The sequence below is a fragment of the Anarhichas minor genome, unplaced genomic scaffold (assembly GCF_050575085.1).
Source record: "Anarhichas minor isolate MPS153535 unplaced genomic scaffold, ASM5057508v1 ptg000058l, whole genome shotgun sequence".
Taxonomy (NCBI): Eukaryota; Metazoa; Chordata; class Actinopteri; order Perciformes; family Anarhichadidae; genus Anarhichas; species Anarhichas minor.
This window is the reverse complement of record NW_027466504.1, coordinates 13,556,672-13,584,571: the sequence shown is the minus strand read 5'-3', so window position 1 is coordinate 13,584,571 and position 27,900 is coordinate 13,556,672. Positions and strand designations below refer to the sequence as shown.

General features: G+C 44.6%; 1 protein-coding gene across 3 annotated transcripts; it reads right to left on the bottom strand.

Annotated features, from left to right (window-relative positions):
• Positions 1 to 357: 357 nt before the first annotated feature.
• tet1 (tet methylcytosine dioxygenase 1) lies at positions 358 to 26,941 on the bottom strand. Of its 3 annotated transcripts, none has more exons than XM_076076825.1 (12): positions 26,303 to 26,941; positions 23,652 to 25,963; positions 7,038 to 9,315; positions 6,523 to 6,613; positions 5,945 to 6,038; positions 5,339 to 5,547; positions 5,097 to 5,247; positions 4,761 to 4,850; positions 4,462 to 4,599; positions 4,162 to 4,338; positions 3,848 to 3,992; positions 358 to 3,717 (listed from the first exon to the last, which is right to left on the bottom strand). In XM_076076825.1, the coding sequence occupies exons 2-12, from the start codon at positions 25,794 to 25,796 to the stop codon at positions 2,663 to 2,665; spliced, it is 6,573 nt and encodes a 2,190-aa protein (XP_075932940.1). In that variant the 5' UTR covers positions 25,797 to 25,963; positions 26,303 to 26,941; the 3' UTR covers positions 358 to 2,662. The 3 variants fall into 3 exon arrangements, with proteins under 3 accessions (XP_075932940.1, XP_075932939.1, XP_075932941.1); XM_076076824.1 differs by having other exon boundaries at positions 26,550 to 26,941; XM_076076826.1 differs by lacking the exons at positions 23,652 to 25,963; positions 26,303 to 26,941 and adding an exon at positions 13,662 to 13,947.
• Positions 26,942 to 27,900: the final 959 nt, after the last annotated feature.

The window sequence follows — 27,900 nt, the reverse complement described above, 5'->3', positions numbered from 1 at the left end:
CAACTAACGATTCTTGTCAAACTACAATTATGTAAAAAGACAGAAAAACGTTGATTGATTCAGTATGATAGAGGGACTTCAACTTGGAATTAATCTATAATAAAAATATAGACAAAACACTTCTCCTTCATTTTTTTCCTCCATTTATTTCTCAATATGCTTGGGTCGTGTGGTAATGGTAATACTTATGATTCGGATTATCTTTAGATAACTTAACTCCTAAAGCCCTCTTGTGTTCATTGAAAAAATTACATTTTTGAATAAGGCTTTTTGAATAAGAAATAACTCCTAAAATAAGTTGTGTTTCTCTTGCTAAACACAGATCAGCTTGAACAAATCAGGACAAAGGAAATCACGTTCAGGTCCAAAATATAAATATGACTTTATTTCACAATCCCAAAAAGAGATTAGCCATCCACATAAGTAATGCTAAATTTAGTCTCTCCTCAAGTCTAAACTGGATATACTTTGAGCAACATACACTAATGCAGTTTCAAAATAAGCAAGATCATCCATTGTCTAAACACCATTAACAGTACAGTAAAAACAATATGGTTCACATACATATTTACACATTTTCTACAAATAAAAGGTTTTTTTTTTTAATTTTTGAATGCTGGTGCTAGTTCTTAGTTCCTCGTTGATACAAACACTTTCATCGTGGACTGAGTACGTCCCCCAAAGTAAATCAAAAGACTTTTTTTTTTTTACAACTTTAACTTTGTCATGTCATGTGTTCAAAAATGTTCTTTATAAATCAAGTGACTTAAAAACGGTTTACATTCATTTCATTTTGTGAGCATGATGTGTGTTTTGATAATTGTTACACAGTTTGGTTATCTGTGGAAGACATTTTTTAAAACTCTAGCTGGACATCTGCACAATAATTCGCTTTTTTACTGGTACTTGAAAAACATCATGATCAATGGTGGGAGATACCAAAGCATCTCAGTCTGTTAGCCAACAACTACCCACAGAAATTATAAAATGACCTTTGCACTGAAGCATATACCAGATCAGTGTGCATTGTATAAAAGCACCATGCCATCACTGTACAGTATATAACCCAGTCAAGTCAATGCATGTACCTTGACATCTTGTCCTATTAGCACCAAAAGGAAGTCAAAGTGTGTGAAAGACCAAAATGTTTCTCACAGGAAACATTATACCACCAGTGTTAGTGTGAATATCAGTGATGTCGGTTGTGCTGAAATTTCATTGATGAGTTCTTGAAATAAAGAGCCTCTCTTTCATGGGTAAAAAAAAAATAAAGTTCCTGATTCACCAGGAGTTCACACCAACCTCCTTAATTAGACCCTGTAAATAAAAAGCTATAATCTGTAAACAAAGTGTTCACAAGAGTCGAGCACCTGAAATCGTCTTCGGCAATTGTCTGAGTGGGATTTCACGTTTGAGTGGTTTTTCAACAAAAGCAGAGAGGAGGATATAGAAGAAATAACTATTCAGCACCGGCTGACACAGTTTTGTATTCAAATCCAGAGTATGGACATAAAAACTGGTAATATGCTGTTGACATACGTGACACTTTGTGATTTCTGGGAAAGACGGAGGTCTTATTAGCACCATCAACATTTTTTCTGAAATCCTATAATCACACTTGTGCCCTATGAAATAATTTTTGAATTCCTTTTCCAGAAGGTGAACATAAGTTAAGTGCCAAAAATGATAAGCACTTCATTGTTGTAGCATTTCATGATTCCTCATTATGTTACATTTTGAATTCCATTAGATATGTATGCCATTTTCAATCAAATGGATGAAAATCAAATAAATGCAGAAATACTGTAAAAATAAAAACATGTTCATGCTAAACTGTCATATACTGTATATCTCTATCTGTACATACATAATCAGGCCTACGGATTGGGACCTTTTTCAAGTTAAGTTTAGGAAAATAAAAAAGTGCTTCTTACTGTAATATGCCATACATATCTGTGGATAAAAGACAAACCATCAGGACATAGAGAAATAAAAACAAAAAAACAAGTGTGTTTCTTTCATCGGCTGCCAACAGAAGTCGGAGGCAGTCGGAGAAGAAGCACAATGCTACATGTGACAATCTGTAGTAAATATATGCACAATATTAGTCTTGCTTTCTACATTATGTGATGTAATGATGTCTAACAGAGAGGTTACAGTAAGAATGGCACCAACGTAAAAGCCAATGAGATGCATCTTATGAAAAGCGAACTATTGGCTGAAATAAAGAGAACAGTCCTACTGTACAACATAAATTCTGAGCATCAACACATAATGCAGGTTATCATAGAAATCTTGCAGTAAACAGGCTTACACCAGGAATTAAATAGAAATCGTTATGATCAGAATAAATAATCACCTTTTTTGTTCTTAATCATGTGTATAAAACCAGATTAAAAACATTTTAAAAAATGCTTCAAAGCACCATCTTTTTACAATAAAAACACAGAAACTCACAGTTAAAAAGCCAACAAAACTTTGGTCTTCCTCATCACTTTGAAGGCAGAGATGAAGAAGGGCAAAGCCAACAAACAGAATCTAAAAAAGCACAATGAAAACGATGTAAAAATGAGAGTAGCAGTTTGAAGTTGATTGAGGTAAGGCAGAAGCACAGGGTGTAGGAGTTTTCTCTCTCCGTGTGTGTGTGTGTAAAACATGTTGACTAAGTCCATCGGTTGTAGGGGCCCGTCACCTGGGTAAGAGCATAAGGGGACACGGTGACGACACCATCCCTCTGGAGAGTCCACGCTTGACGTGTGGGGACATTCATGATCCTCCTCATCTCCTCCGCCTCCTCCCCCGTTTCTCCCTGTAGCTCCCCACCTCCAGCTCCGTTGCCGTTGTTCCCCCCACATTTGCTCAGGCAGTCCTCCATCCTTAACCTCTCAGCCTCCTCCTCCCGTTCCCGTTCCCGCTTGGCCATTTTGGCATCCCACATAGCCATCCCGTGGCCTGGTTCATTTAGAGACTTGTGCTGGTAGAAGACCAGGGAGATGCGGGTGGGGTGGCTGCGGTTTGGCCTGAGGATAGGGGTGGTGGCGTGGAGCTCCCGCCGCGCACACTCTATCAGGATGGAACCGTGTGACGGGGCCACGGCGACTCCGCCTATGTTACGGTCAAGGAAGTTGTGCTCGCTGTCTGACCACACCTCTTCCTGCTTAAGTTCCTCTGGTTCAAGCGGGGGAGTTTGTGGGGGAAGGGGGAGAGATGAGAGCGGAGGAAGGCCATGACCCCTGACCTCTGCCGCGACATCTTCTGCAGCCCTGTGGAGTCCGTTGAGCCTGCTGAAGAGGCCCTCAGAGGTAGGTCTGGGGGAGAAGGAGGAGTGAGGAGGAGCACTCCCACTGGGGGAGGGTCTGAGCAGAGGAGAGCAGTGCACCTCTTTGGGCTCAGTTTTAAAAGTATGGGGGTAATCACTAAGGGCATTATGTGGAGGTCTAAGAACACTCCGGTCACCAGATGTTGGAGAATAACCATTCATGCCGTCACTCATTGTCTTATAATTAAGTGCTGAGCCATTCTGTCCAAACTGGAGGCCAGGCAGGCCGTGGTGGTTGGGGGAGATGACCTCCTTCTGTGGGGTGACCTCTGCACCCAGAGTGGGGTAGCTGCTGGTGCTCTGGTTGTAAGTGCTTGGTTGATTCCCCTGAGGTGGGTACCGTCCAACGCTGGCAGGTCTGGGTGGTAGTCTGTATGAGCTGTAGAAGCCCTGTGGCTCTGTTTTGGCATAGAAAATACATGTATTTCTAAAACGCTGATGACAACAAGAAACATTTATGCTTTCTGACCTCAACGTATTACTGATTATAATAGATTAATAACAGGACAAGAGACTTGGATTTACTACCTTTTTTGGGGGTTTCGCTTTTCACTTTCCCAGGAGTGAGAGGAGTCAGCCCAAGCTTCTTCTCCAGTTTCTCTGCTTGAGCCTTCAGACGAGCTTCTTGCCTTATCTTCCGGGCTGATTTCACTGGCTCAGCCAGTAGACGCACCTGACAGATACAAAAAAAAAAAAATCAATGGTTTAAAACATGACACATGTTTTAATGTTGTTATACATCAACTTTTGCAGCAAAGGACTCAAACCACGGATGGTGCAGTCAGAAAGAAAAGAAAAACAACATTGAAAAAATAAATAAGCGCTGCTTCCTGCTCACTCACCTCTCGGGGAAAGGCAGACAGGACTTGCAGAGCACCACTTCGGATTTTGGCCCACTGGGTGTCAACCTGACCAAACTCATCCCTCTCAGACATCCTGTAAAGTGGCAGAACATGGAGCTGCTCATCTTCTGGTATGTTACGCACTGCACGGTTATCTTCCTTGGTTAAAGTGCAAACCTGGAAAAAGGACAAAGACAAAAGGCAAGTTGTTCAACGTAACAGTCGGCCGATCAATACCTTCAGAGATGGACACATGAAATACAACTATAAGGCACAGCGTCACACTTGTAGCTTGCTTACCACAGTGCTGCCGTTATTCATGTTGTGAGTGTCCTTGTGAGCGTGGGCACAGAAATCCACACAGGCTGTAACCCCAGAAAAAGGACGTCCCTCCCTCACGCCCAGCCGGCAGTCATCCCCTGCCGCCTCATTTTCCACCTATTACAGGTGAAAAGACAAGACACAAGAACAACTTGGTTTGTGTAATTTGAGAACAATGAGAGGACAATTAACATCATTTATATTGGAACTACATTAACAGTAGCCCGAGACAGCTATGGATCATCAGGTAAGTGTGGCAGCTGTTTAATGTTCCATACCTGGTTTTGGAAGGCCTCAGGAGCCAGTCTTTTGTAGAGTGGTGCGAGGTCAGTGGCAAGATTCTGAAGGTTGCTCTCTATCTTCTCCTCCTAAAAGTAATGGACAGATTCAACAGTTTTGGGGTGAGCATCTTATTAAAAAAATATACAGGTGAGATTGTCATAGCCAACATAAGCCACTAGGCTGAATTCTGCCTTTATCCCAGATAAATAGCTAGCACACTGATTACACACAACATTTCCTCTCACATCACTATAAAAACAACGGAAACAAATAGAAGAGATTATAATAGATGATCTCCTCTAGGATTTTTTTGAAGATGACCACTCCCTCACCTCCTCCCGGTAGTCTCCATGCAGGCGGAACTTGCGGGGCACTTTGCTGCGGGCAAACTTACAGCCATTGAAGTACATACTCCAGGAGCATCCAAAGGAAAATGAAGCTCCGCATGTGTCTTGGTCCAAACCCTGGCATGCACACGTACGACTGCGGAGATGGAGTGGCGGGAGGAAGATAAAGAAACAAACAAAGCTGGGAGGAAAAATGATCATTGCAAAACAAAGGAAGAAGCACTCACTCTTCATTCAGGGCACAGCGACGGCTGGTGGGGGAGCCGTGTTTAAAGAGGGTCTGTGTGAGCTCTTGGTACAGATTGTCTGCCACCGGTCGAGGGATTCCCTCCCACGCCAGAATGAGGATCACCAACACGGCAGTGTCACAGTAGTGCCCTGGCCTCCGGCGGACCAGACACAGCAGCTTCTCCTGTTCACTGCCGCGCCGGATCACCTGTCAAGATGATTGTCACACAGAAAACAAACAGATGAACGTTAGCACTGTAACACAGCAGAAACAAGCAATGTTTTTATACAATATCACAAAATGATGGATACCTACGGGGTAAAGGGTTCGAAGCACTGTGATTGACCTGCCAAACTACAAGATTGTGTTTCAAGAGAATAGTTTAAAGATGGTAAATCTGAGGTGGAAGCCTTGACATTTCTGTTGAGGGATGTCATTGGAAAATATGTGTTGGTTTTTAAGGTTTTGGTAAGGGTAAGAATCTGGGAGTGACTTCCATCTCTGCCCCTAAATACACTTTGGTGGGATCCACAAGAACACTTCAATATACAGAAGACATATTCAGGACATTTAGGGTGAACTACCATGAACACCAGCTACCTACCCATTTAGCTATCGGACACCCCTGGGAGCTCTTTCCTTCTTTCCCAGTGTAAACAACAACTTCCACCCTTACTGCATTTCCTTTGGCACCATATCTGTAACACATGTAAGTTTATAACTATAAGCTCTATTGATCACAGAGCACATACCAGTAACAACACATCTTTTAACTTTACATTGCTACCCATACCTGAGGGCAGTTGACAATACATACATCCATTTGATCAAATTACTGACTAAAAATACATTTGTCATTGAAAATCTCAATGACTGCAGAATGACACTTTTTCAGTTTTGTGTGGTTGCGGACAGACTGCGATGGATCTCAAGATGTTTTAAACAGGCTGCCATCTTGTCTCAGCTCAAAGGGTTTCCTGTTTCAACATGTGTGTGTCTGAGAAAGAGGGTGCACAACGTGTTGAGCTCGCTCAGCAATGCTTCCTTTTATTGACAGACTCTTTGGCTGTGACTCCACCCCATTCCACCGAGCCCGAGGTCGACTAGTGGTCTCTCAGCATATTTGGTCGAAAACACACCCACATATACACGGTGTAAACAGAGTGGAAGTAGTCACTCTACCTGTTCTCCATCAGCTCCCTCACTGCAGGAACACTAGGTCCTGCCCCAAGGTGGGTATAGTAAGGGCCTTCCTCCTTCTCAATGATCTGGTCTGTGGGGAAAAAACAGGAACATCTATTGGACATCATAGCAACTTTACAGAGTGTAGAACTTTCCTTCAAAAACTGATGTGATGCTGGCATATTTTGGATTAAAAACTGATGCTCTTGATAAATGAGTCAGATTAACGTAAATGTCATATACACAGTAAATGTAGCTGGATCTCAGTTCAGGGCTTAACAGAGCATCCCAAAGCCTCCTCCAAATATGGCAGAGAAATGTGGCCTCCTTTTGCTTGAATTGGCCCTTGAATTAGGACACAGCTTGTGTGTGTGTGTGTGTGTGTGTGTGTGTGTGTGTGTGTGTGTGTGTATGTGTATGTGTTTGCATCAGACAGAGAGAAACAGAAAATATCAGTTTGAGGACTGATATAGACGCTACACACCTAAAAAAAATCTTAAGTAGCACCAACTCACCCACACATTCACAGGATGGAAGATCAGCCAGTTTTTTGGAAGGCGTGTTGAGCAAGTTCTTGGTCGGGGTATCCAGAAAACTCATAGGAGACTCCAGAAAGCTGTTGACGCTGTTCTTGGATGGAGTTGATTCTGCAGAGTGGCCCAGATCCCCATCAGTAGCTGTGGACAGGACAGTGACAGGTCCTGTTCTCTCCAGCTTGTAGTAGCCCTGCTGGCTTGGAGGAGGGGACTGATGACCCCCCGAGAAGCCATTAGCCAGGCTGTGGTGACCAGCGGTGTGGCTGAGGAAAGCAGTATTAGCTGGGTTGGTTTTAGGATCAGCACCGTGCTGCAGCCCACCACAGGGCTGCGCTACCTGAGTTAACAAACGCCTTTCACACTCCTGCCCCGGTCCTGCAGCATGGCCATTGCATGGATTGTGTTGGTGGAGTGGACCATTCGAAAGGGACCATGGGGGGTGTTCTTGACCGAGAGTGTGGTTCATCCTTGTGAGAGTGTTGTAGTTCTGAGTCTGCGGCCCTAAGAGGGCGGCACTGTGTGCGTTACTGTGATGGATGAGTTGTCTCCTTTCCTCCTGAGCCTCAGCCAAGTATCTCTTCAGGTCAATTTGAGCTTGAGGCAGAAACAGGTTCCTCTTGTGGTGAAGGCCTGATTTCCCCTGCGGTTGAACCTTCTGGCCTCTGCTCCTGTGGGCCGTCTCTCCATTTGGCGTGCGTTTTGAGAGGGGGGTCCTGCAGTTGGCCCCCTCATTAGGTCCATCACTTTTCTTCTTCCTGGGCTTGGCGGGCGTAGCCCTTGTTTTTTTCGCAGGGGGCTTTTTCTGACTGGTTGTTAGCTGGGAGTTGTAGTTGTATTTGATGGCCGACACAGGTGTTCCTTTTGGAGGGTTGTTCTCTGACTGCTGGCTGTGTCGAGACTGGATGATGAAGGCCAGGTCTGCCAGCTGAGCTGCCACCTCCTCCTCCTCTCTGTTTCTCCTCGCTTTACCAACAACCCTGTCTCTGTCCTCCCCAAACAAGCGCTCATGATCTTTACTGAACTTCATGTCAGTGGGATATTTATAGCTGCATTCCGACTTGATGACATGAGAACTTAAGCCCGGCTCTGTCCTCCTGCAGGGTGCTTTATCACTGTTTGAGCTGGCTTCTAAGAGGTCCTGCAGAGACAGCTTCGTGTTAGAGCTTGACCCCTGGGAGCGCTGGATGACGTTCCCTTGTCTGGCCACAGGGGGGCGTATGACTGACGTCTGGTGCAGTGGTGAGCTGATGACTGACACTTTGTTGTAGCGGATGGCTGCTGTGGGTTTGGCTTCTTGCAGGCTTGTATTTGTATTGGAAGTTGAAAATGGGGCAGGAGTAGAAATGGGATGTTCACACTTACTTTCAACTTTAATGGACCCTGGGGTGCTCTGAGGTATAGCTGCCAGTTGAGTCAAGGCCTCAATAGCAATAGCCTGATCAAAACTAAGATTTCTTCTCTCTGCCAAGGACTGCACGCTTGGTTGCAAAACACTTGGAGGAGGTTCACTTTTGATAGGCTGGGGAGTCCTTTGCAGGCTAACAGGGGTGCTTTTCTGACACGAGTCATTCTTTACGTCCTCTGGCTCTTTTTTGACAAAGTACAAATCTGGTGGCTCTGTTTTGATGGAGCACAGAATGGAAGAACGCGAGCTGAAAAGTTTCTCCTCCAGTCCCTGCCTCTCTGTGACAGAGAGACACACCACGGCGGCCAGCGTGGACAACGGGTCTTCGCAGACCTCATCTTCATCACTCAGCTGTGTGGTGGCCTGTTCAGTGATCCACATCCACGGCTCCTCCAGTTTGATCTTCTTCAGTGGAACTGACATGTCGTCCGGAGGAGTCTTGGGTCCATTCTCAGGGCAGTCTTTAGGGATTGCAGCGATGATACTCCTTTGAGGCTCCGATGCAATCGTTGTCCTTTTATATGCAGACTTCAGATCAGAGTGTGACCCAGTGGTCGTATTAGCACCGTTAGGTTTTGTTAGGTTCTCAGCAGAACCATTCGGAAAAGTCACAGAAGAGCATATGTGTTGGTGAAGTGCAATGCTGGTCACCTCCAGCCCGGGCTCTCTTTTAACAAGTGCCGGCCGTCCGCCTTGGTCCAAGGCCAGGTTGTGGGTGAGCGAGTGGGTAATTGTGGGAGCTTGTGTGTGAGGTATGTGGCCTTCCTCCCCCTCATCTTCCTCCACTGCCGTGTGGGTGTCATCCATCTGCGCTTTGCCTTTGCCATTTACCGACCCACTTTCGGGAACCACCTGAGACACAGAAACAGAGAGAAAGAGAGGAACAAGAGGAGAGAAGTGACTCAACAAGCTCTGGCAGTATACAGTGATTCGGCTTGTTCCTAACAGTCACGGCTAACAGCACAACAGATTGCCTCCCAGCGTGGCATGAGCATCTGCTGCAGCCACTATCGAGTCTGTGGAAAATATTATTGCCTGTGAAAACAAAGAATCTGCTTTCTATAAATCTTGTCCGAAACCAATCTCGTAAACAGAGCAAACAAAAAGTTAAATTGTGTGAGTTCACAGTCGAGGGTTCAATCGGGACCAAATTCCTGCATGAGCTGTGGAGTGTTGACAGCCACGGACCCACAGGTAGCCGAGAGCCAACGAGTGAACATTTGCAGTCACGGACTGTTCTTGATTATGCCACTGCCAGTGGGTCACTGAGGGCATGTGTTCAGCGCGTATGCACATGTTGTGTGTATGCCGGGTTTGTAGGCGTGTTTCTGGACACGCGTGCGTGCATGTGTATGCAAGCACATGGGATTATTAACACACACCCTGCCATGTTAACCCATAGGCATTGTTGACTGAGTGATTAACCCACTCAGGGTCTTATCCAGACACAGTGCAGCTTGACCCTTTGGCTAATAAGGATTCCGACTGCCAGCAGAGCTACAACCATCCAAAGGTCCGCAGTATTGCCATATTGACTGCCTCCAAAAGCCATGTTGTAAACACACTAACACAGACCTTCTTAAGTGCAGACAGCCATAACTCCATGAATAGGAATACAATCCATTGATTTGGGGAGAAAAATAAGTTAAGGCAGTTTTTTTGACGCCATTTAAGTTATCTAAGAAACTAAAAGGGCAAGAAGGCAAACCCATTCTGATCAAAATCTGGCATATATTAGTAAAAGCCTTCTTTATTCTTTATCATCTCGAGTGAGCATATGATCAACTGAAGTCAAGTACAGCTGCTTCTTATTTTAGGATTCAACCCCGCATCACATTCAGAATAGAAGCCCTCAGCAGTAGAAGACTGATTAAAATGTTGCAGCGTGACAAAGATTAAAAAAAACACTGCATCATGTGCCCAGACTCAGCAAAAGGATCTTAAACTTGTTTGCAGGAGCTGGAGGATACATGTGCATTCATGTGAGCTGTGTGTACTGTTGATATTAATGTGTGTGTGTGTGTGTGTGTGTGTGTGAGGAATCCCATTTTCCTACTAATGAACTAGCGCAACTGCAGAATAGCTGGAGATTTGTTCTTTATCACTGTTTACTTGGCATAAACACCCATTAAACTCCAGCATTGCCTCTGTTTTGATGCATTTTACAGCGGGAGATGTGCACTCCAAGTTGACAGATCAAAAGTAAGCAGCAACGGTGCTTCAATATAAACCAGACTCCTATGAACCCACAGACCAAACAGAAAACATTTCATCAGTTTCATGTGCTCTATTCAACTGTTCTCTTTATTTCTATCAGACATGGGTGCTGGGTCCGGTCCAGCTTCTCAGACATCGCGGATAAAATGGTAACAGTGTGTCTGACTTTCACGTATTTACAGTGAAAACAGAATCGAGCCTTGTGACATCCCACATGTGATGGCTGCTGAGAAAGAGCATGATCAGTCATTCATGAGTGAGAAGGCAGTGACAAATAGGAGACGAAGCAGTCTTCCAGAGCTAAACGCATTCAATTCAAAATGGAAAATAAAAGGTGTCAAAGGCAGCTCTGAGTTCTAAGAGGGTTGATACTGAGCAATCTCCCGCATTGGGTGTTTGAAGACGCTTGTTAGTTGCCTTAAGACTGTCGCTGTGCTGTGTGACATCAAAGAGAAGAGAAAGACAAGAAGAGTTCTTTAAAACTACTTTACCAAGGCAGTGACTGTATTTGTGATCAGGATGTTTGACACCAGAGAAGCTGCTGTGTGATTTCTGTTGTTTGATTGGAGCCGACAACAAGTTTTCATGGTAAAAGAAAGAGAGTGAAGAGAGCAAAAAAGCAGCAAGTGTTCAAGCTGTTAAGACAATTGAAGCCAATGTCATTCGACAAATGTCTTTATCTTCATCGTCTGCAATGATTTTTTTCTGACAATCTATAAAATCTGCAGATGAAAACCCTTCTTTGAGTATGTGAGATTGGCACTGGTGAACCTGGTGTTTACCCCTTGATGGCTGAGATAGATGGAAATGTTTCTCATATTTAACTCCAGTGTACCTGAGCTGGAAATATTTCAAATATTCTTTGTGTATGCTCTTGGCCAGTTGTCCACAGGAATGCAAAGCACATTGCCAAAAGCTGTTCCTTAAAACAATGTTAAAGAGGTGTAGGGAGGATTTAACATTAGGCAGGGGTTCAACTGCAGTGACCATTCATGGTTCATGGTTAATAATATAATGAGATTAGACATGATTAGTACGGTGCACCCAATGTATCACCAAGTCATTGCACTGATGTGGTATTCGCGATCCCTCTCTGATTCCTCCCCAGTCCACCATCTGTCAGGGCTGTGCCGTATTACTAGAAACACGCTGCTGATGCAACAGATAGCTGGAGCTCAGGCTGAGGCAATACTGAAGATGCCAATGCAACAGGGGGAGATAGCCGCTCCACACAGCCTGTGGAAACGGACCACCGCGACGTTCAAATGAACGAGTGAGAGGAAGAGTGAAAAAGATGGGGAGCAGGGAGAGGGAGAGGGAGAGGGAGAGGGAGAGGGAGAGGGAGAGGGAGAGGGAGAGGGGCGGGTAAAAGGCAGTGTGTGTCTGTCACAATAAACTGCTTTCAATGACAAAGCAGCTCTGGACAGCTTCCAGCACTGCACCAGGCACACGCGTGTCTCTCTGCATGCGTTTGCATGTGTGCAAATGTGCATCTCCTTTGTGCATCCAAGTCTTCACGATACGAAGCTGACATCAAAGAACAGCCCCTGTTTTTAATTATGTTACATTTTGAAAACAAAAAGCCGAATGCAGGATGTAAATGCAGAGTCATGTGCTCTCATTTAGCCTGGGTCTGTGATGTGTTCAGGCCTGCGTGTCTTTGTGTTGTGAGTTTGTTGTGTCTTGGTAAAATCACTCACACAGCGCTGTGCTTATTCTTTAAAATGCAAACACAGTTTTCTTCTTTTAGACAAACACGTATTACATTACAGTATCCAACGGCTGTGTCCGTCGAAGCTCTGAACATCAACAAAACATACGTTAGAGTAGCCAAGGGCGAGTGCTTTACACACAAACAGGCGTTCAGAGACCTGCCCTGGCAACAGAAGTGTAACCGTCGCTTGAATCCTAACAACTCTCTCTCTGGATCTCCAAGGAAGCTCAAAGGAGTGTGTATCTACTCGTCCCCCAACAACACAGACATACAAACACACTCGCACACACACATAAACATGTCTAGTCAAATCAAATAAAAAAGAGAGTGCTTGGAATTCATCAAATAAATTTGGAGCGATTCAGAGTAACTTTCAGCTGTTTGTTCGCTTCATGGCTGTGCAGAAATATTACACCGCTAGGATCCTCACCTCACAACACTCTCAGAAACGATACACAGAGAGAAGCATGCTTCCTTCCTGGCTGAGGGTGTAAGTAGTGGTTTAGGTATCTTTCTCTATACACGTGAGAATTTCCTTCATTCATTGAGTGAGCGTTTCCTGTCTGCGCTGAGCTCAATGACACATAGTGAACACAGAAAACACACTACATTAAACAGAGAACAAGAACTTATAGGTGGCAATAAAACTAATACACTTGAAAGACCTGTCTCTCAGTACACCAGTATGAATTAGAGCTTAATTAACGGTAAAATTATACAGATTAAGACAGTAACAGAGGGATCTTTCCTCCAAACCACACAATAATATCCTCGCTACTGCAGTCCAACTAGTAAAGCCTGCCAAACTACAAGTTACCACCCACGGCTCACAAGCACTCACTCCACTTCTCTGCTAAGCAGTCAGCAAACAGCAGGTGCAGAAATATGGCTGTCCAAAGCCCTGCACCAAAGAAAAGGGGAAGCAAAGGGGGCTCTTCATACGGCATAAGAGCTGAAAACGACATGCGACGGGGAGAGAGAAGAGCGATGGCTGTTACCGTGGAAACTGACCTCTTTATTGCTGACTTTGTGGTCACATCCTTTAAACCCGCCTGGAAAAGACAAGCCAAACACTCACACACAGAAGCCCCGGGTCCTCAGTGACTGAGTAGGAACAATAACAACACCAGCTTCCAAATAAAGCACTCCAATCAGCTAAATCCAGCGTGGCAGAGAGAGAGAGAGACAACGGAGGACAACCTCTCGATGAGCGCCACTGTAGCTCAGCCATCTGCAGCGAGACAATAGACCCCGGGGCTGCCTTTACCTTGTCTGTCCTCGGAGGAAGCCCCTCCGGTTTAGGCAGCATATCCCTAAAAGGTATTGGTGGCCATCTTGCTTTGCCTTCCTTCAGCCTCAAAAGAAAAACGCTGGCTACAGTAGCCGTGCGCAGGGCGAGCTCCTGGGTGTCATGACTGGTGCGACTGTGAGTCGCTGTAGCAAAGTGCTGCTACAGCAGACATGCACACACGCAGACATTTAGACACACACACACACATACGGGATGCCTTTCGCAGACGCAGACAGAGCCTCATCAGCCAATGGCGTGAGGACCTTTGTGGCTTGTAAATTATCTTCCATGCCTAGACTCTCCTAAACAAAGGATCCCCTATGTGGGCTTTTTACTCCAGCCCTACACACATGGATTGGTGGCAAGCTGTGGAACGGATACTGCACACATGCTGGATCTGGATCACAGGAAAACAATTCCATCACCGCTGAGATATTAACCCCTGAAGCAGCTCACCACACTGCTGTTGGGCTCTTGGTGATTTGAAGTCACGTGACCTATTATCTATTATACTGAATATTTCTGCAGCGCGTCTAATTTCTACACGATCTAGATTCTAGACGTTTTGGAATACTGTGGCAGGAAAGAGGATGTTCACAACATCCACACGGTCTCAACAACCCTTTCCCCTCATTCTCGCTCATCCAACCCAAAGCGTTTTTTTCCTTGTAAACAATTCCCTGAGAATTCGAGAAAAAACAAGGCGACAGAAAGCAAAAGACAAAGAGAGAAAAATGTTATGAGAGAGTAAAGCACTCTTCCCCCCCCCCCTTTTAAAGGCAACCATGTGGCCAAGACGCCGAGGTCATACTGGGACAAGGAAAAATGAAGGCAGCTTGAGCCGGTGCCTGTCGGCAACACTCTAGTAAACCCACCTCAGAAGAGTGTTTGATAATGGAAGCAGAGAGCGTGCGGCTTAATCCATACACAACAATGAGAACTACATCAACGTAGGCTTCATGCAATAAGCATGCAAATATCAGGATGAATGAATAGACAAACAAGTCATGGTGGAAGATGAAGTCATTATTAAGGGATTCAGCAATAAGCCACGTCAAAAGGTATTCATAAGCACGTTACACGCAATATGCCTTATGGTAGCCAATATAGCACATGATCACATGTATTCCTAAAGGGAATAGGTTGAGTCCTCTGTGACAACATTAACACAATTCATTTATGAATATGTACATTTTCACACCATATTAACATTTAACTACAATGTTTTAACACTTAGATTTGGATGTTTTTATCTGTTACTATCCCACTGCAGAGTTCAACAGTCAGTTAGATGCTCATGACTTATCATAGTCACACTCCTGCATGCTGTGGCTTCACGTATATGTAGTCTCACATTATCTTGATTTAGAACTCCAAACAGGCTGTGTTCAGATTTGATATCGCTTGCTCAGTGTTAGCAGGTAGCTCATGATTTAGTGTACATCTACGGTTAGCATCAGAAACAAGTAATATTCAACAGAAGTCATGTACTCAGTAATAATCACATGTTTCCTGACACACTGTAAAACAGACACTGATGCAGACTAAACACTTAGTCACAAATTATACACAAGGCATGTGTGTGGTGTGCTGGAGCAAACTTCATCAACCACAAAATAATCTTTCCCAAGCACTGTCAGTAACAGAAAACCTCAGTCCACATTACAAAAACACATTCTCAGCTTTTAAAAAAATCCCAATGGGGATCAGTGCCTGCAGATTTAGCATTTATACGACCAACCCACGTGGACATACGGTAGCTTTTACTATCGTTTAACCCTGAACTGGACAGCATAAACGTATATGGACACCTGCCAAATCAATATGTAAATATAAGCGCATTTCACTACCATTTACATGTGCCAAAATATGCATCATTTAGTATTTGACTACTATAAATCTAGAATAATGAGTCACGCTTACCAAATTGAGAGGAGCCATTTCTGGGTTAAATTAGATATTGTCAGATACATCGTGGCAGTTATAGTTGAGCTCTCCTCTGAATTGGAATGTCACAGGTAGTCTGACAGGTTTGACATTTGTGGCAAAGTCTACAAACTGTCAAACAGGTTACACCAACCTCAACAACAAAGCAAGCCTGTATAAGATACAGCCCGACCACTAGCATGACCTAGTAACATAAATAAGTTGCACTGTGCGTCTCTGTCTTCATAACAGTCCTACTCCTGTAGCCACTCCGTTCCTGCATCCAAAAAATACTCCACAACTACTTACAATATTGCACCGCACCCTTCAGCTCTTTAAGTGTCCCAAGTGTTTTTTCCCCCCTATATTAAGCTACCCAGCTCTCGTTAGGAACAAGTAGTCTGGACATTAATCACCCTAAGCTACAGTATATGAGCATGCAAGTGAGGTAGAGAAAGTTGCTCTGCACCACAGTCGTAAACTGTCTCTGACACATCTGGAGTCTGACCTGTTGGAGACCGGCCCGGTGATGGAGCTGTGCCAAGCGCGATTATTGCCAATAAGTTGTCATTACGGCCATTACCGCTGACGCTAATATAAACTTGTCTCTCATTTGCATGGGAAAGCGACACATCTTTGATGAAAGGCAGTAGTTTGGGAGTTTCTCGTCTTCTTTCTTCTTTGTGTAAGTTGTGACTTTCTACCGTCAGTGAAAGATAATGGAGGTTATCGTGGTAACAACCGTGGGGGAAAACGGGAAAACGTAGCTCTGTGCTTGTACTCGTCCGTCCCCATGTTGCTCATCTAGTCCACTCATGCACAATCTCTCACACAATCACACAGATTCAAACTCGTGATGCATCGATACCGATATCAGTCCGACACTGACTCAAGTAGCTGGACCGGGTATCAGTGAAAACGGGGGCGACTTAAGACTGTGACTAAATGTCTGCACAATAGCGTTCTGCACACGGCATGTTCTCTGCTTCCTCAACAAACACACATAAATACAAATGCAGGTTTGTAGCTTTCACACTTCCTGTATTGATAGTTTGTAACCCTTGGGGGGGGGGGGGGGGGATTACAGACCCCCAACACCACAACAGCAACACCACACCCTAAACCCACATGGACTGGATGGTCAGCATGAGGGGAAGACACCTCAGCATAGGCCAGGAGAGGAGAGAGGAATTTCAAAACCCGTTTGCATCGACCTAATGTCCTATTTAATCTTGTGTGTGTACTATCCAAGTCTTTACCTGCTGATTTTGTTCAGCATAAGACAATAATCTGTACAAACACACACTGAAGTATCAACTCTTATCATAGCTCTGTGGTTTTGAGTTTGGGACTAGCTTAGCTGTGGCTAAATATGTGTTTCACCTTGAGAAGGACACGAGGAGGAAGGGGAGCGGGTCCATCGGTTTTAGTAAACACTGACACAAACTGTCACTGACCCAAATACACACACACACACACACACACACACACAAACACTAGGCAGAGCAGCATGGGGGCCCCAGATCCTCTCACAATGAGACAGGAAAGGGCTTACTTAAGGTTGCGCTATAAAACATGCTGAGTAGGCATGTTGGCCATATGACTGCACGCGTGTGCATGCACTCATACACACACACAGACACACACACACACACACAGACACACACACACACACACACAAATGTGTGTGCAGACAGATGAATGCAAGCTCCAGTGGTGCATTAAAGAGCGACTGCACTCACTGTACAGCGACAGAGAGTGCTGAGAGGATAATGAATGATGAACAAAGGGAATTATGGACAAGGCAAAGGGATGAGCATCATCACAACTCAGCGGACGGCTGTCTGGGGTAGAGACATAATGACAGGAGGGAGCGAGAAGAATTTATACCCCTGTCAGGTGTGTGAAATATATTCTAAGGTAGACAGATCTGGTTGATGCATGAATAAGCTCTGGTTTCTCCAGAGGGAGGCCATTGTGTACCCTTGGTAGGATTTGAGTGGCATTTCTTTTGGGGGGCAGAGTGGGAATTTCTTTACACCCGGAGAAACCAAGTGGCACGACTTCAAAGCTCATCCAGGGACTTATAGCCTTACAACAGCCAGGACACGGTACAAACTCACAGATGCAACGGCCCTAAGAGGGCTCAGGAGAGGAGCATTAGTCGTATCAATGTTGAACTCAAATCTCTTGCTGAATTATAAACATTGTAGAATAATAATAAAAAACTTAAAATCTTTGCATTGTTGTCGTTGAACAAACAGACAACAATGCTGCTGAGCTGCTACAGCTGAATGTATATTAAAGCAAACTGAGTGGAATCCTTCATTAAAGTCATTAAATCAATGTCTCTGGTTGGATGTAAGCCTTCAACCTGGCACCGCCTGGTCCATACATCTGCTCTGATGCATAGTGGGGCTCAGGCCAAATAACTCAGCCCCAAATCAAATAAAACAGACATTTCCCCTTGTCCACGGAGCCCTTTTCTGGGCCACTACCCAAGCCCTGCAGCTATTACAGATAACTACCTCACAAGGTTGTTTTACATTTAATTGGCTTGGACCCAGTTGACAGAAAATACAAAGCAGCCCGAATCATAACCAAGCTCGTGTAATAAAATCTGTGCATTTGCAGAGGTAGAAGGAGTCCGAGGAGAGAGAGAGAGAGTAGGCTGAAGCACAACGCAATCTGCTTGGTCATGAGTTGGCCCTGTTAAAATGTTGGCAGTTTCTCTGACATTTCACGAACCATCACTACCTCATCACAACTTCTGTCCCACGCATTTACATAATGTGACGGAAAAAGTGTGAATGTGCATCTTTCCTTCAGCTCATTGCCAGAGTGCCCCGCATGCACATGTGGGAGAAACTGTACCTATTTTAATGAAAGGATAGTGACACACCAAACTCTATAGTGGCTTAGAAAACACATTTAAAGAGTTGTAACAAACAAAACTCACAATTTTCTACAAGGTTCTTTTCCTTAAAGGCAGCCAGTTGTTCCATTTCACTTCAGTACAACAATCGACTTATCTGAGATGGATAATGCATCACAGTGAACACCATGTTTACTTTAACAATTGTAGATGTTACTGTATGGTAATGTCAACCAGTGCAGATTCAAATGTATCCGTACTTGTAATTGCATATATTTCTTACTCTTACCCTTTATGTTGTCATTGAAATATATCAAGCTGCTGACCCACTATGAGCAGGACAATCTGAGGAGTTTAACCTAATTACCTGGATGTAGGTTACCGAGGGCACAGCCTTAAAACCCACAGTGCGTGTCTGCTGGTTATCTCCACTAATCCTCCTTACGACCCTAAGAATACTCCATCAGACAACCGTGGCCGGTCAAAGGTGAGCGCCAGACAATGAGGTCGCCATGGCAACCGTCAGCGCTGAAGACTTCCAATGCTCTGTGTGTGTGTGTGTGTGTGTGTGTGTGTGTGTGTGTGTGTGTGAGAGAGGGGGAAGAGGAGCTCAGACCTGACACAAGCGTCTGCTGGGACAAATCACTCTTACTTCACATTAAGCTGGTTCCATTTGAGAACAATGAGGAGGTTTGCTGCATACAAAACTGAACTGCAAGCTGTAAAAACCTTCATGCACACGCACACACACACACAGACATGTGCATGCACATCCCCATTTGACATTAAAATACAGGTAATAATCACTGTGTGTGTCTACACACAGCTTTGAACATCAGTTGCAATGCAAACAGTCACCGTTGGGTGCTGCAGGCTGCCTGTCCTCCCCGCCAGAGTGCTGTCTGAGGGATCGGCAAGTGTTTTTCAAATACACGTGTTGTCTTTGCTGGGCTACTCCTCTGGCAAATGCATTGCAGCAGAAAAAAAGAGGAGTGCGGGAAATAAATTAGTTTGCAGAGGGAGCTGGGGCTGAGCTGGCTAGCTGACTGGAAGCAGGCAGACTACTATTTGTCAAAAGTATAGTCTGCCTGCAGCTGTATTGTGCTGATCTCAATACTCCCGTAGCTGTGTAATTATGGTGCACCTCAAACTCACCCAAAGTCTACCTCACCAAGTGCATGGTCTTGATAAATGCAGTGACAGAAGGAGACAGATAATAGTTAATACTATCTGTGAGTGCTGCTTTTTGTCTAAGGGAAATCACATACAGATATTACACAACTAGAGCTTGGCAATAATTCAATATGTTTATCCCTCGTCTTTTGATGGAATCACATCTCGAGATATCAGAGAGACAGCACTCAGTGCTTTTTATTTGTCATGTATTCACTCAGGAGTATATTGAATTACCGGAAAATATGCTTTGTTGGGATATATAACGTTTTTAAAAATATGAAATTATCTATATCGGGATAGAAGATTTTGGCAATATTGCCAAGCCCTAGTTATGCCATATGCTGGAAACGAAATAAAAACGACGGGTCAGCGTTCAGACAACCTCCCACCGCAGATTGAGACTTTGAAAAATATATTTATTGGAAGTCCGGCCCCCACATTGTCTGCTTAGAAACATTCTGGCCCTTGGACAACTATCGTTGATGACCCCTGCTTTAGATGAACCCAGGTTTCCAGTTGGTGCACGACTGGCATTCGGACTGAGCAGTCGCCTCTGTCAGCTGAGACCTTCACAAGGCCGTGTCCGTGACATGGAGAGCTCTAAAACCTGACTGAAAGCAGTTACAATACGCTGTTATTCATAAAAGACAGAAGTCCTATTGTTAATTAATAATATACAAAAACACAGGTAGGTATATGTATCTGTGCATACATACACTGAAATATGAAATACTGTATCAGCTGACAACAATGGAAATGATCAGAACTGCAAAAATGTCGACATCTTGCATCCATTTATGAATTGAATTATGTATTTAAGAGGTAGTGCTAATGAGCTACAAGCACTGACTGACTGAGGGGCAGCTGTTTACACAATAAGTGAAGGATGATTTAATGACAGCTGTGTGTTCTAATGTCATTTGTTTGTACGATTGTGCAGAAATGTGAACGTTTAAAACATTATCTATGAGTGCTGACATCTGCCTCGTCAGCCAATATAACAGTGCGTCAGTTCTGCAGCCTTGAGCTCTAAACATGTCGGGACTGTTAAATTAACTCTGTAAATACTGGAGCTTACGCACTCTATGAGCTGTAGTATTTTGTTTCTATTTTGTACGCGTTAGCGTGTGTGTGTGTTGGTGTGTTCAGGGCCAGGTGAGACCAGGCAGGGAGACCTGTCCTCACTGCATAATACAAAGCGAGGCCACGAGGGGGCCATCAAGCTTTAGAAAGGCTCACTTTGTCTCTTATTAACACACAAACCATGGACTTTCCTTATTTGATACAGCTGTGAGTGTTTTTGTTTGTCTTCATATTCATAAGCCTTATACTGTTCAATCTGTGGTCTGTTTTGTGTGTATATTTAAGTATGTAATGTCTTATGACACAGTAAAACCAAACCACAGTAGCTCACCATGGAAAAACCAGAAACAGAATTCACATGCCACTACATGATCTCCTCTTTGGCCTCCGTCCCTTTTCTCACAATCTCCTGCCATTAGAAACTTGAAAGGGTGTGTGAGCTTGATCAGCAAGACTGGCCAGCAAGCGTTTTACCGTATTACTCAGACTATAAGCACACAAAAAGTAAACCCTCATACAAACCCTCATACACTTTCTTCAATTATATATTTTAATAAAAGACAAGAGGTAAAGTTACTTCACCTGTTCTGCATCTATAATTAAGTAAAGGGTCGTGATCAGCACCTGGTGCCGGCTCCACCGCCGCAGTTGTATAGAATCAAACAAATACCCGTTCCCAAACCCCAAACCCAGGCATTGCATGTATGTCAATGGGATGTCAGTGAAGAGAACAACTGAGAGAGGATCTGCGGTTCTGTCATTCAATCTTTGTCTGCTGTCCAACAGCATGCATGCACCACACAAATATGCATAATATGTAATGTCAAAAGTAACAACCACATATACCGTGAATGTGTATTTTACTCGCACACACACCCACTGACCCACATTTCTTTCTATCCCAAATGATATGTTCAGAAATCTCTTCCTGGCCTGATATTTGTCTCCTCACACCCTCTTACACTTTCACAGAAATAGAGCACAAAGGTCATGACTACAAGAGTACCCGGGGCATTTTGGTAGGTTTTTTTGGGCCATTTCTATACACAATATATCCCACACTTTAATTTCTCCCCCTTGATAGTGTTTTAAAATTCAGATACCTTGAATTGAAGGTAAATTGCCCTTTGACCCTGATTATTTCTGACACTGATCACTACTCACACCGCAGGTATATCTGCCACTGCTACGACTCGGAGGGCTCTGCCAGTGCATGCATGCACGCTTGTAGGCAACAGCCACATGGACCCTCTCTCACAGTTGTTCACACAGAGCCCTCCCCCAGCCACTGAACTATGTACATGGTTCTGTGGCTCTGGTAGCCAGCTGCTGTGAGGAACTCTTATTCCCACTTACCAAAATTATTGAGAATATATCTATTAGCCATCTGTCCATAAGCATGTTGTTGATTAAAAAAAGCACTATATTTAGATTTGCTTTTAGCTAAGACCACATCTGAATCAGTTTTAATACTACTTTACAAAGTTCCATGCACAAACAAGTAAACAGTTTAATCCTGCATTAATCATTTTGGCCACTATGTGGTAGAATAACTCCAATACAAGCTGACAACCACACAGCGCTGACAAAACGTTGGTACTGCTAAAGTTAGCAAATAGTTGCCTTCGTACACATGCTGCATACACAGAGCAATATTATAACCTCATTGCAGTTGTGTTTCTGGACACTTAACTCCACCACTCAATAACATTTTTGCTCTGTTTTTGGTCTCAACCTGAGAAAATATAAATAGATATAAATTTGGAGTTGAATGTAAGTCCAATAATCACTCTCTTTTAGCTTTGTCTTTGGCAACTAAAGGGACAAATGTGTCCCTTTAGTTGCCACATGTTCTACTATGTTCACCAGCTAGTCGCTAACTGTCTCTGTCTGCTAGGTAACGTACAGTGTTTGTCCACTAAAAACAGCTGACTGCTGAGGCCGAAAATGACATTATGAGTAGAGTGGTGAGAGTCTGAATCAAAACATTTACGTTGCTGACAGAACAGCTAAACAGTTAGCTTAAACTTGCTATAGAGCTCTGTAAAGCTAAAGGGAGCTGTATAGTCAAGGGATAATTCTCCGTAAGTTCATCACTACAAGCGAGATTATAGCTGTTTTAAAATTGACTGGGAAAAATTCCTCTCTTAACAAACTTCCTGGGTGTTCATTGGTTGTCTTAATGGTTCTAAAATATGCCTTCACAATGCCATTCAGTGCCACTGTGCAAAAACATCCGGCTCAAATTGGCCTTAATTACATACCCATCTCCAAACACAAAGATGCACATACACAGTCACCATGTGCAACTCACAAAATAGCTTATTCTCTAGCTTTCACCATGACACACACACACACACACACACACACACTGACGAAGAAAAACAGACACATACTCACGCACGTGTTAAGCTGCTGGTCATGTGATAGCTCCTTCCCCTCTTAACACGGGTCATCACCAACACTGAATCGCATGCATTCATACCATCTCTATTCTCGACACACACATTCGCCCACAAGCAGTTCCCCTTTTATCACTCAACACATTCCCCAACATTTAAACAGGAAGACACCATGAAGTTAAGTGAGCAGCATCTGTTGAAACCGAAAAATGTGGAACACAATGCGAAAGTGAATCGTTCTGTTTTAACTGTTTGGCTCTTTCAACCCGTGATCATTGCTGCTACCAGCGGGCAGTTGGGAAACCTCGGAGATCAAAAGCAATGCTGTCATAGGATAGTAACAACTCTCTAGATGCAAAAAGAAGCTCAAGTATGTTCCCACTGAAATCATTGACTAAATGTACCTCCTTGTGAGAATGAGCTGAAGACCTGACTGCAATGAAACCAACTAAAATGTGTTTAAATGTAATTAAATGCACTTGTACGGCGTAACATAAATCTCACCTGTGCAGCAGAGAGAGTGAGCAGAGATGAAGGTCGTCTCCTCCTCAGGTCCACGCACTTTCTCATCTTACAGATCTGGTGGCCAGTGCTGCGGTTGAGGCAGCAACTGCACTGGCCGCAGCTGATCTTCCTCTGGCACGGCTCACATGTTCCACACCTGTTCCTCTTCTTCTTCTCCTTCTTCTGCGGTTTGAGCGCGGTCCAGGAGGGCAAGCAGGCCCCTTCTGGCCCAAAGGATCCCGGTAGAGTAGAGGGACTGGACTCTCCATACCCTGTCTCCGATTCAGTGTCGAAAGAAAAAGAGGATCGAGTGCTTTCTGAGCTGCAGGAGAAGGTGAAGCTGCTGTCCAGAGAAGGAGTCGAGATCTTTGGCACTGGGTCCGGCTCGGCGACCGCAATGCTGTCCTTGCCGAGGTTTGGTTGACACTCAGCTGTCAGGGCATCTGTGCTCGAGGGAGGAACGAGTGACAATGACAGCGAAGGAGTGTCCTTCTGGCTGTGGCGCTCCAATGGCTCCCGATTAGATTCACTATCTTTGGTCTGCGTCTCTGCTGGTGTGCAAGCTTGTTTCTCTCCCGGAGGAGAATGGGTCGTTAGGCTTTGCAGGTGGTGTGGTTCCCCATGGCTTGAATCCTTCAAGCACCTGGGTTTGAAGGAGTCACTACGGATAATAACCGGCGTATGTCTTTTTACGAGAACGGTCTGCACCATCAGGGCGGTTTCAGCGACAACTGAGGACCCTGTGAATTGAGGTTTAGCACCATGAAGGGTTGGTTGCATGTCTGTCTTACCCTGGCTCAGGAACTCTGGCTCAACTGCCTCTGAGGTGGAGGGGGCTTTGGTGGGATTTGAGGTAGCTGCGTTGGAGACAAATAGCCCGCGTACAGGTGATTCTGACTGTGGTGTTAGTCCATCGTTAGAGTGAGGTGGGTCTGGAGGTTGAGAGGCTGGAGCGCTGGGTCGGGAGTCAGCAGGATTGATGGAAACATCAGTCTCCTTTCTTTTTCCCCCTCTCTTACAACTACCTAGCTTCTCAGCAATCTCCTCCATCTCTTCCACGGCCTCCTTTTGTCCCTCAACTGGTTTCTCTTCCTCTAAACTCTCTTCTCTCTCATGATTTCTCTTTTCTTTTCTCTCAGTGACAATTATCACTCTTCTATCCTTCCTGTTTTCTTTTAGGTCCAACGTGTTATCTTCCTCTTGGTGGACAGCACACACATCATCTTGCTCACCATCACTGGCAAGATGATCAGGCTTATTTCTAAGGCCAGATGAAGTGTCGTTTCCCTCACAGCCGCCCTGCCCCCCTGGCGAGGGACTATCTTTACTTCTGTCACTGCGGCGCTTGAGCTGTCCATCAACATCGTCACACACCCCAACCACACACCTCAGATCACCTTCACTGTTATGACTGACAGTGTCTTTCTCCTGCTGGGTCACAGCACTGTCACAGCTGCACTCCAGTACATCGTTACGCGGTGGCGAATCTGCTTTAAGAGGGCTTCCCTCTTTAGCATTGTTGACTCCTAAACCCTGATCTTTGATTCTCGAAGGAACTTCAAAATCTGTTTTTAGAGCGACTGGGAGTATTTCTTCTGCATCACAGGTGTCCAGATTATCATTTTCCTCATCGAGAGTTGAATCGTTGATGCTGGTGCTTGAGGGCTTGTTTCTTGCGTTTCCTTGTTGTGATGCTGCTCGTCTCCCCGCCACCCCCCTGGTCTTTCTCCCCCCTCTGCGAGGTTTAAGAGGCTCGCAGGGAGTAACAGGCACCTGTGCACCACGCAGGGACTTCCTTCGCCCCAGGGGGTCTTGTAACTCGCCACAGTGGTCAGGCAGATTGCTCGGCCGTCTAAGCCTTGCAGATCCTGTTACATTTACAGTATGGTTAACTCTGCCAGCGGACCTCCCGGGGCCCTGACTAGCAGGCCCACTCACCCCTCTTCCACGGGGGCTTCGGCCTGATGGTGCCTGGGCCCTGGCCGTTGACTTTTTGGGTTCTGCAGGTGTTTTTTGGGGCCTCTCTGTGGCTCTTCCCCTGGGTTTGTTTGAGTTACAGGTTTGCCTCTTGGTGCTAATCACCTTCTGGACATTTTTTCTCTGAGCAGGTGTCCGTCTCCGGGTGCGTTTGGTAGTAGCAGGCATGGCTGAGGGAGTGGAGGGGAGGATTTCTTGCAGCCAGCATGGGAACCAGGTGAATTTTTATCTTTCGCTCGGGGCAATTATTTGTTAAAAATGTTCCTCTTCTGTGGTTTTTTTTCGTGAACTAGAAATTACGATACTGTCATTATTGTGTATTTGCAGTGCATGACCTATAAAGAGAGTAAAAAGAAGGAAAATCAAAACACAAATAGTCTTTAAATGTATTTTCAGTGTTGCAAAGACAGACTGAGCACAAAATAAACGATCTCAAAGACATCAAGTACTATATAATAAGCTAAATCTATGCAATTGTTCTTTACTTTGTCTGCTGGAAATGACACTTTTGCCCCGCCTGAAATATCTACTTGGACGAGCAAGTGCTGTTAAGGCTGACGTCAATAACGAAAATCCAATGTACTTATACACAATACCATATTTTGAATAAATATATAAAATCAGAAGAAATATCCAAAAACAAAAACAAATAGTAGCTTCAGGAATGGACTAACATGGCTGAAACAGTTTAAAGGGCAGTCGCGTTGAGGAGTGGGCTCAGGCTGGAGGTCGGATCCTGTTTTCGTCTCGCTGACTGGCGGAAGAGGGTTTTATTACCGTGTAAAAACGCCCTCAGCGTCGCTGTTTATTATTATTATTTTACACTTGACCGCTGTCATGAAACGCGCCGTGTAGATACGGGTTGTTTACTTGCCCGTGAGGTTTTTATTTACTCGTTTACGGCTGAAATGCTTTACATACCACAAAGCGACAGTTGCACTGTCTGAACTGCTAATAATACTCCGCTCCAGCGAGACAGCGAGACCTTGTATTGGTTTCCCTCCTCGGCAAATATAGACTGCTGGCAAGTTCAATCCTCTGTCGACGATGACACATGGACTCATGATAAAAGCACCGACCCGAACATGCATCGAGCGGGATTAGTCGTTTCTCAACGTGCGCAGTCTATTCTTTGCGGAGCACGACACCCGTTAAAACGTTAAATCCCTCTAATGTGAGTGCATCCAGGGCAGCCCCGCTCACTCTCCCTCCACCACACGTAACCTACGGGCTCCTCGGGCCAAAAAAAACGCGTCGTCGGCACTGGAGGGAAGAGTGGAGGAGAAAACCTGGGATGGAGCAACGTTACAAACCAAGCGGCGGTTTGTCAGAGAGCTCCCAGCTCTGTGTGGTTCAGCAAACGGACGCAGGGGTGTGCTAAAACCGACCGTAACGGATCACCACAGCGGTTGATAGTTAATACTTTATTGTGACATTATATTAATGACAGCTAGCTTTTCTAAAGAAAGTGTTTAACCCTCTATGGCATTACTTTTTATTTTGGGGAGGGGTAAAACAATATTTCACTACATTTTTGACGAGCTTTGGGGTCCCTGATAATAAATAAATCATAGAATGTGTACACACCTGGCCAGATGTTGGTTTGTTGCCTCAACAATGTGCCACAAGGAAGGATACTGAAACACCAAGATTGTATCAGAGGAATAAGGAAAACAACCATTATGCATTTAAAAAAGTTGTAATGTTAACATCAACATGTAAACCAACATCCAGAGGACTGTGTGTGTGTCAGTGTGTTTAATAATTATGACCATAGTCATTGTTTTTACTTTACCATCTACTAATATTTACAGAAATGGACACAGGAACACGTTATTAGGTAACTTACAGGATCAGGACATTCGTGTCATTTTTATGACAATTAGGAGGTCAGGGGTGTGTCACATCTGGAAAGACACTGACGTTCTGGGTAAGCATTGTAGAAAGCATTGTGGGGTGTTCTCCACCAGGATAGGCATGGAACCTCCTCCACAGACTCGGTGTCATTCAACTAGATGAGCATTCTCCTATAAGAAAGCAGGAAGCACACATTTTAATGAGGGTAAAGGGGTAAAAGAATGTCCAGTCCCTCACCCGTCAACTATGCCAAGCCTGGTTATAAATTATAACACACACTCACACCACACCCACACACACACACGTTACTCTGCTGACTGACCCTTGACCTGGCTGTCTCAAATTACCCTAACTGCCTGATCCTGTTCCTTGCTCCCATAATATGTTCCCGTGTCCATTTCTGTAATTATCAGTA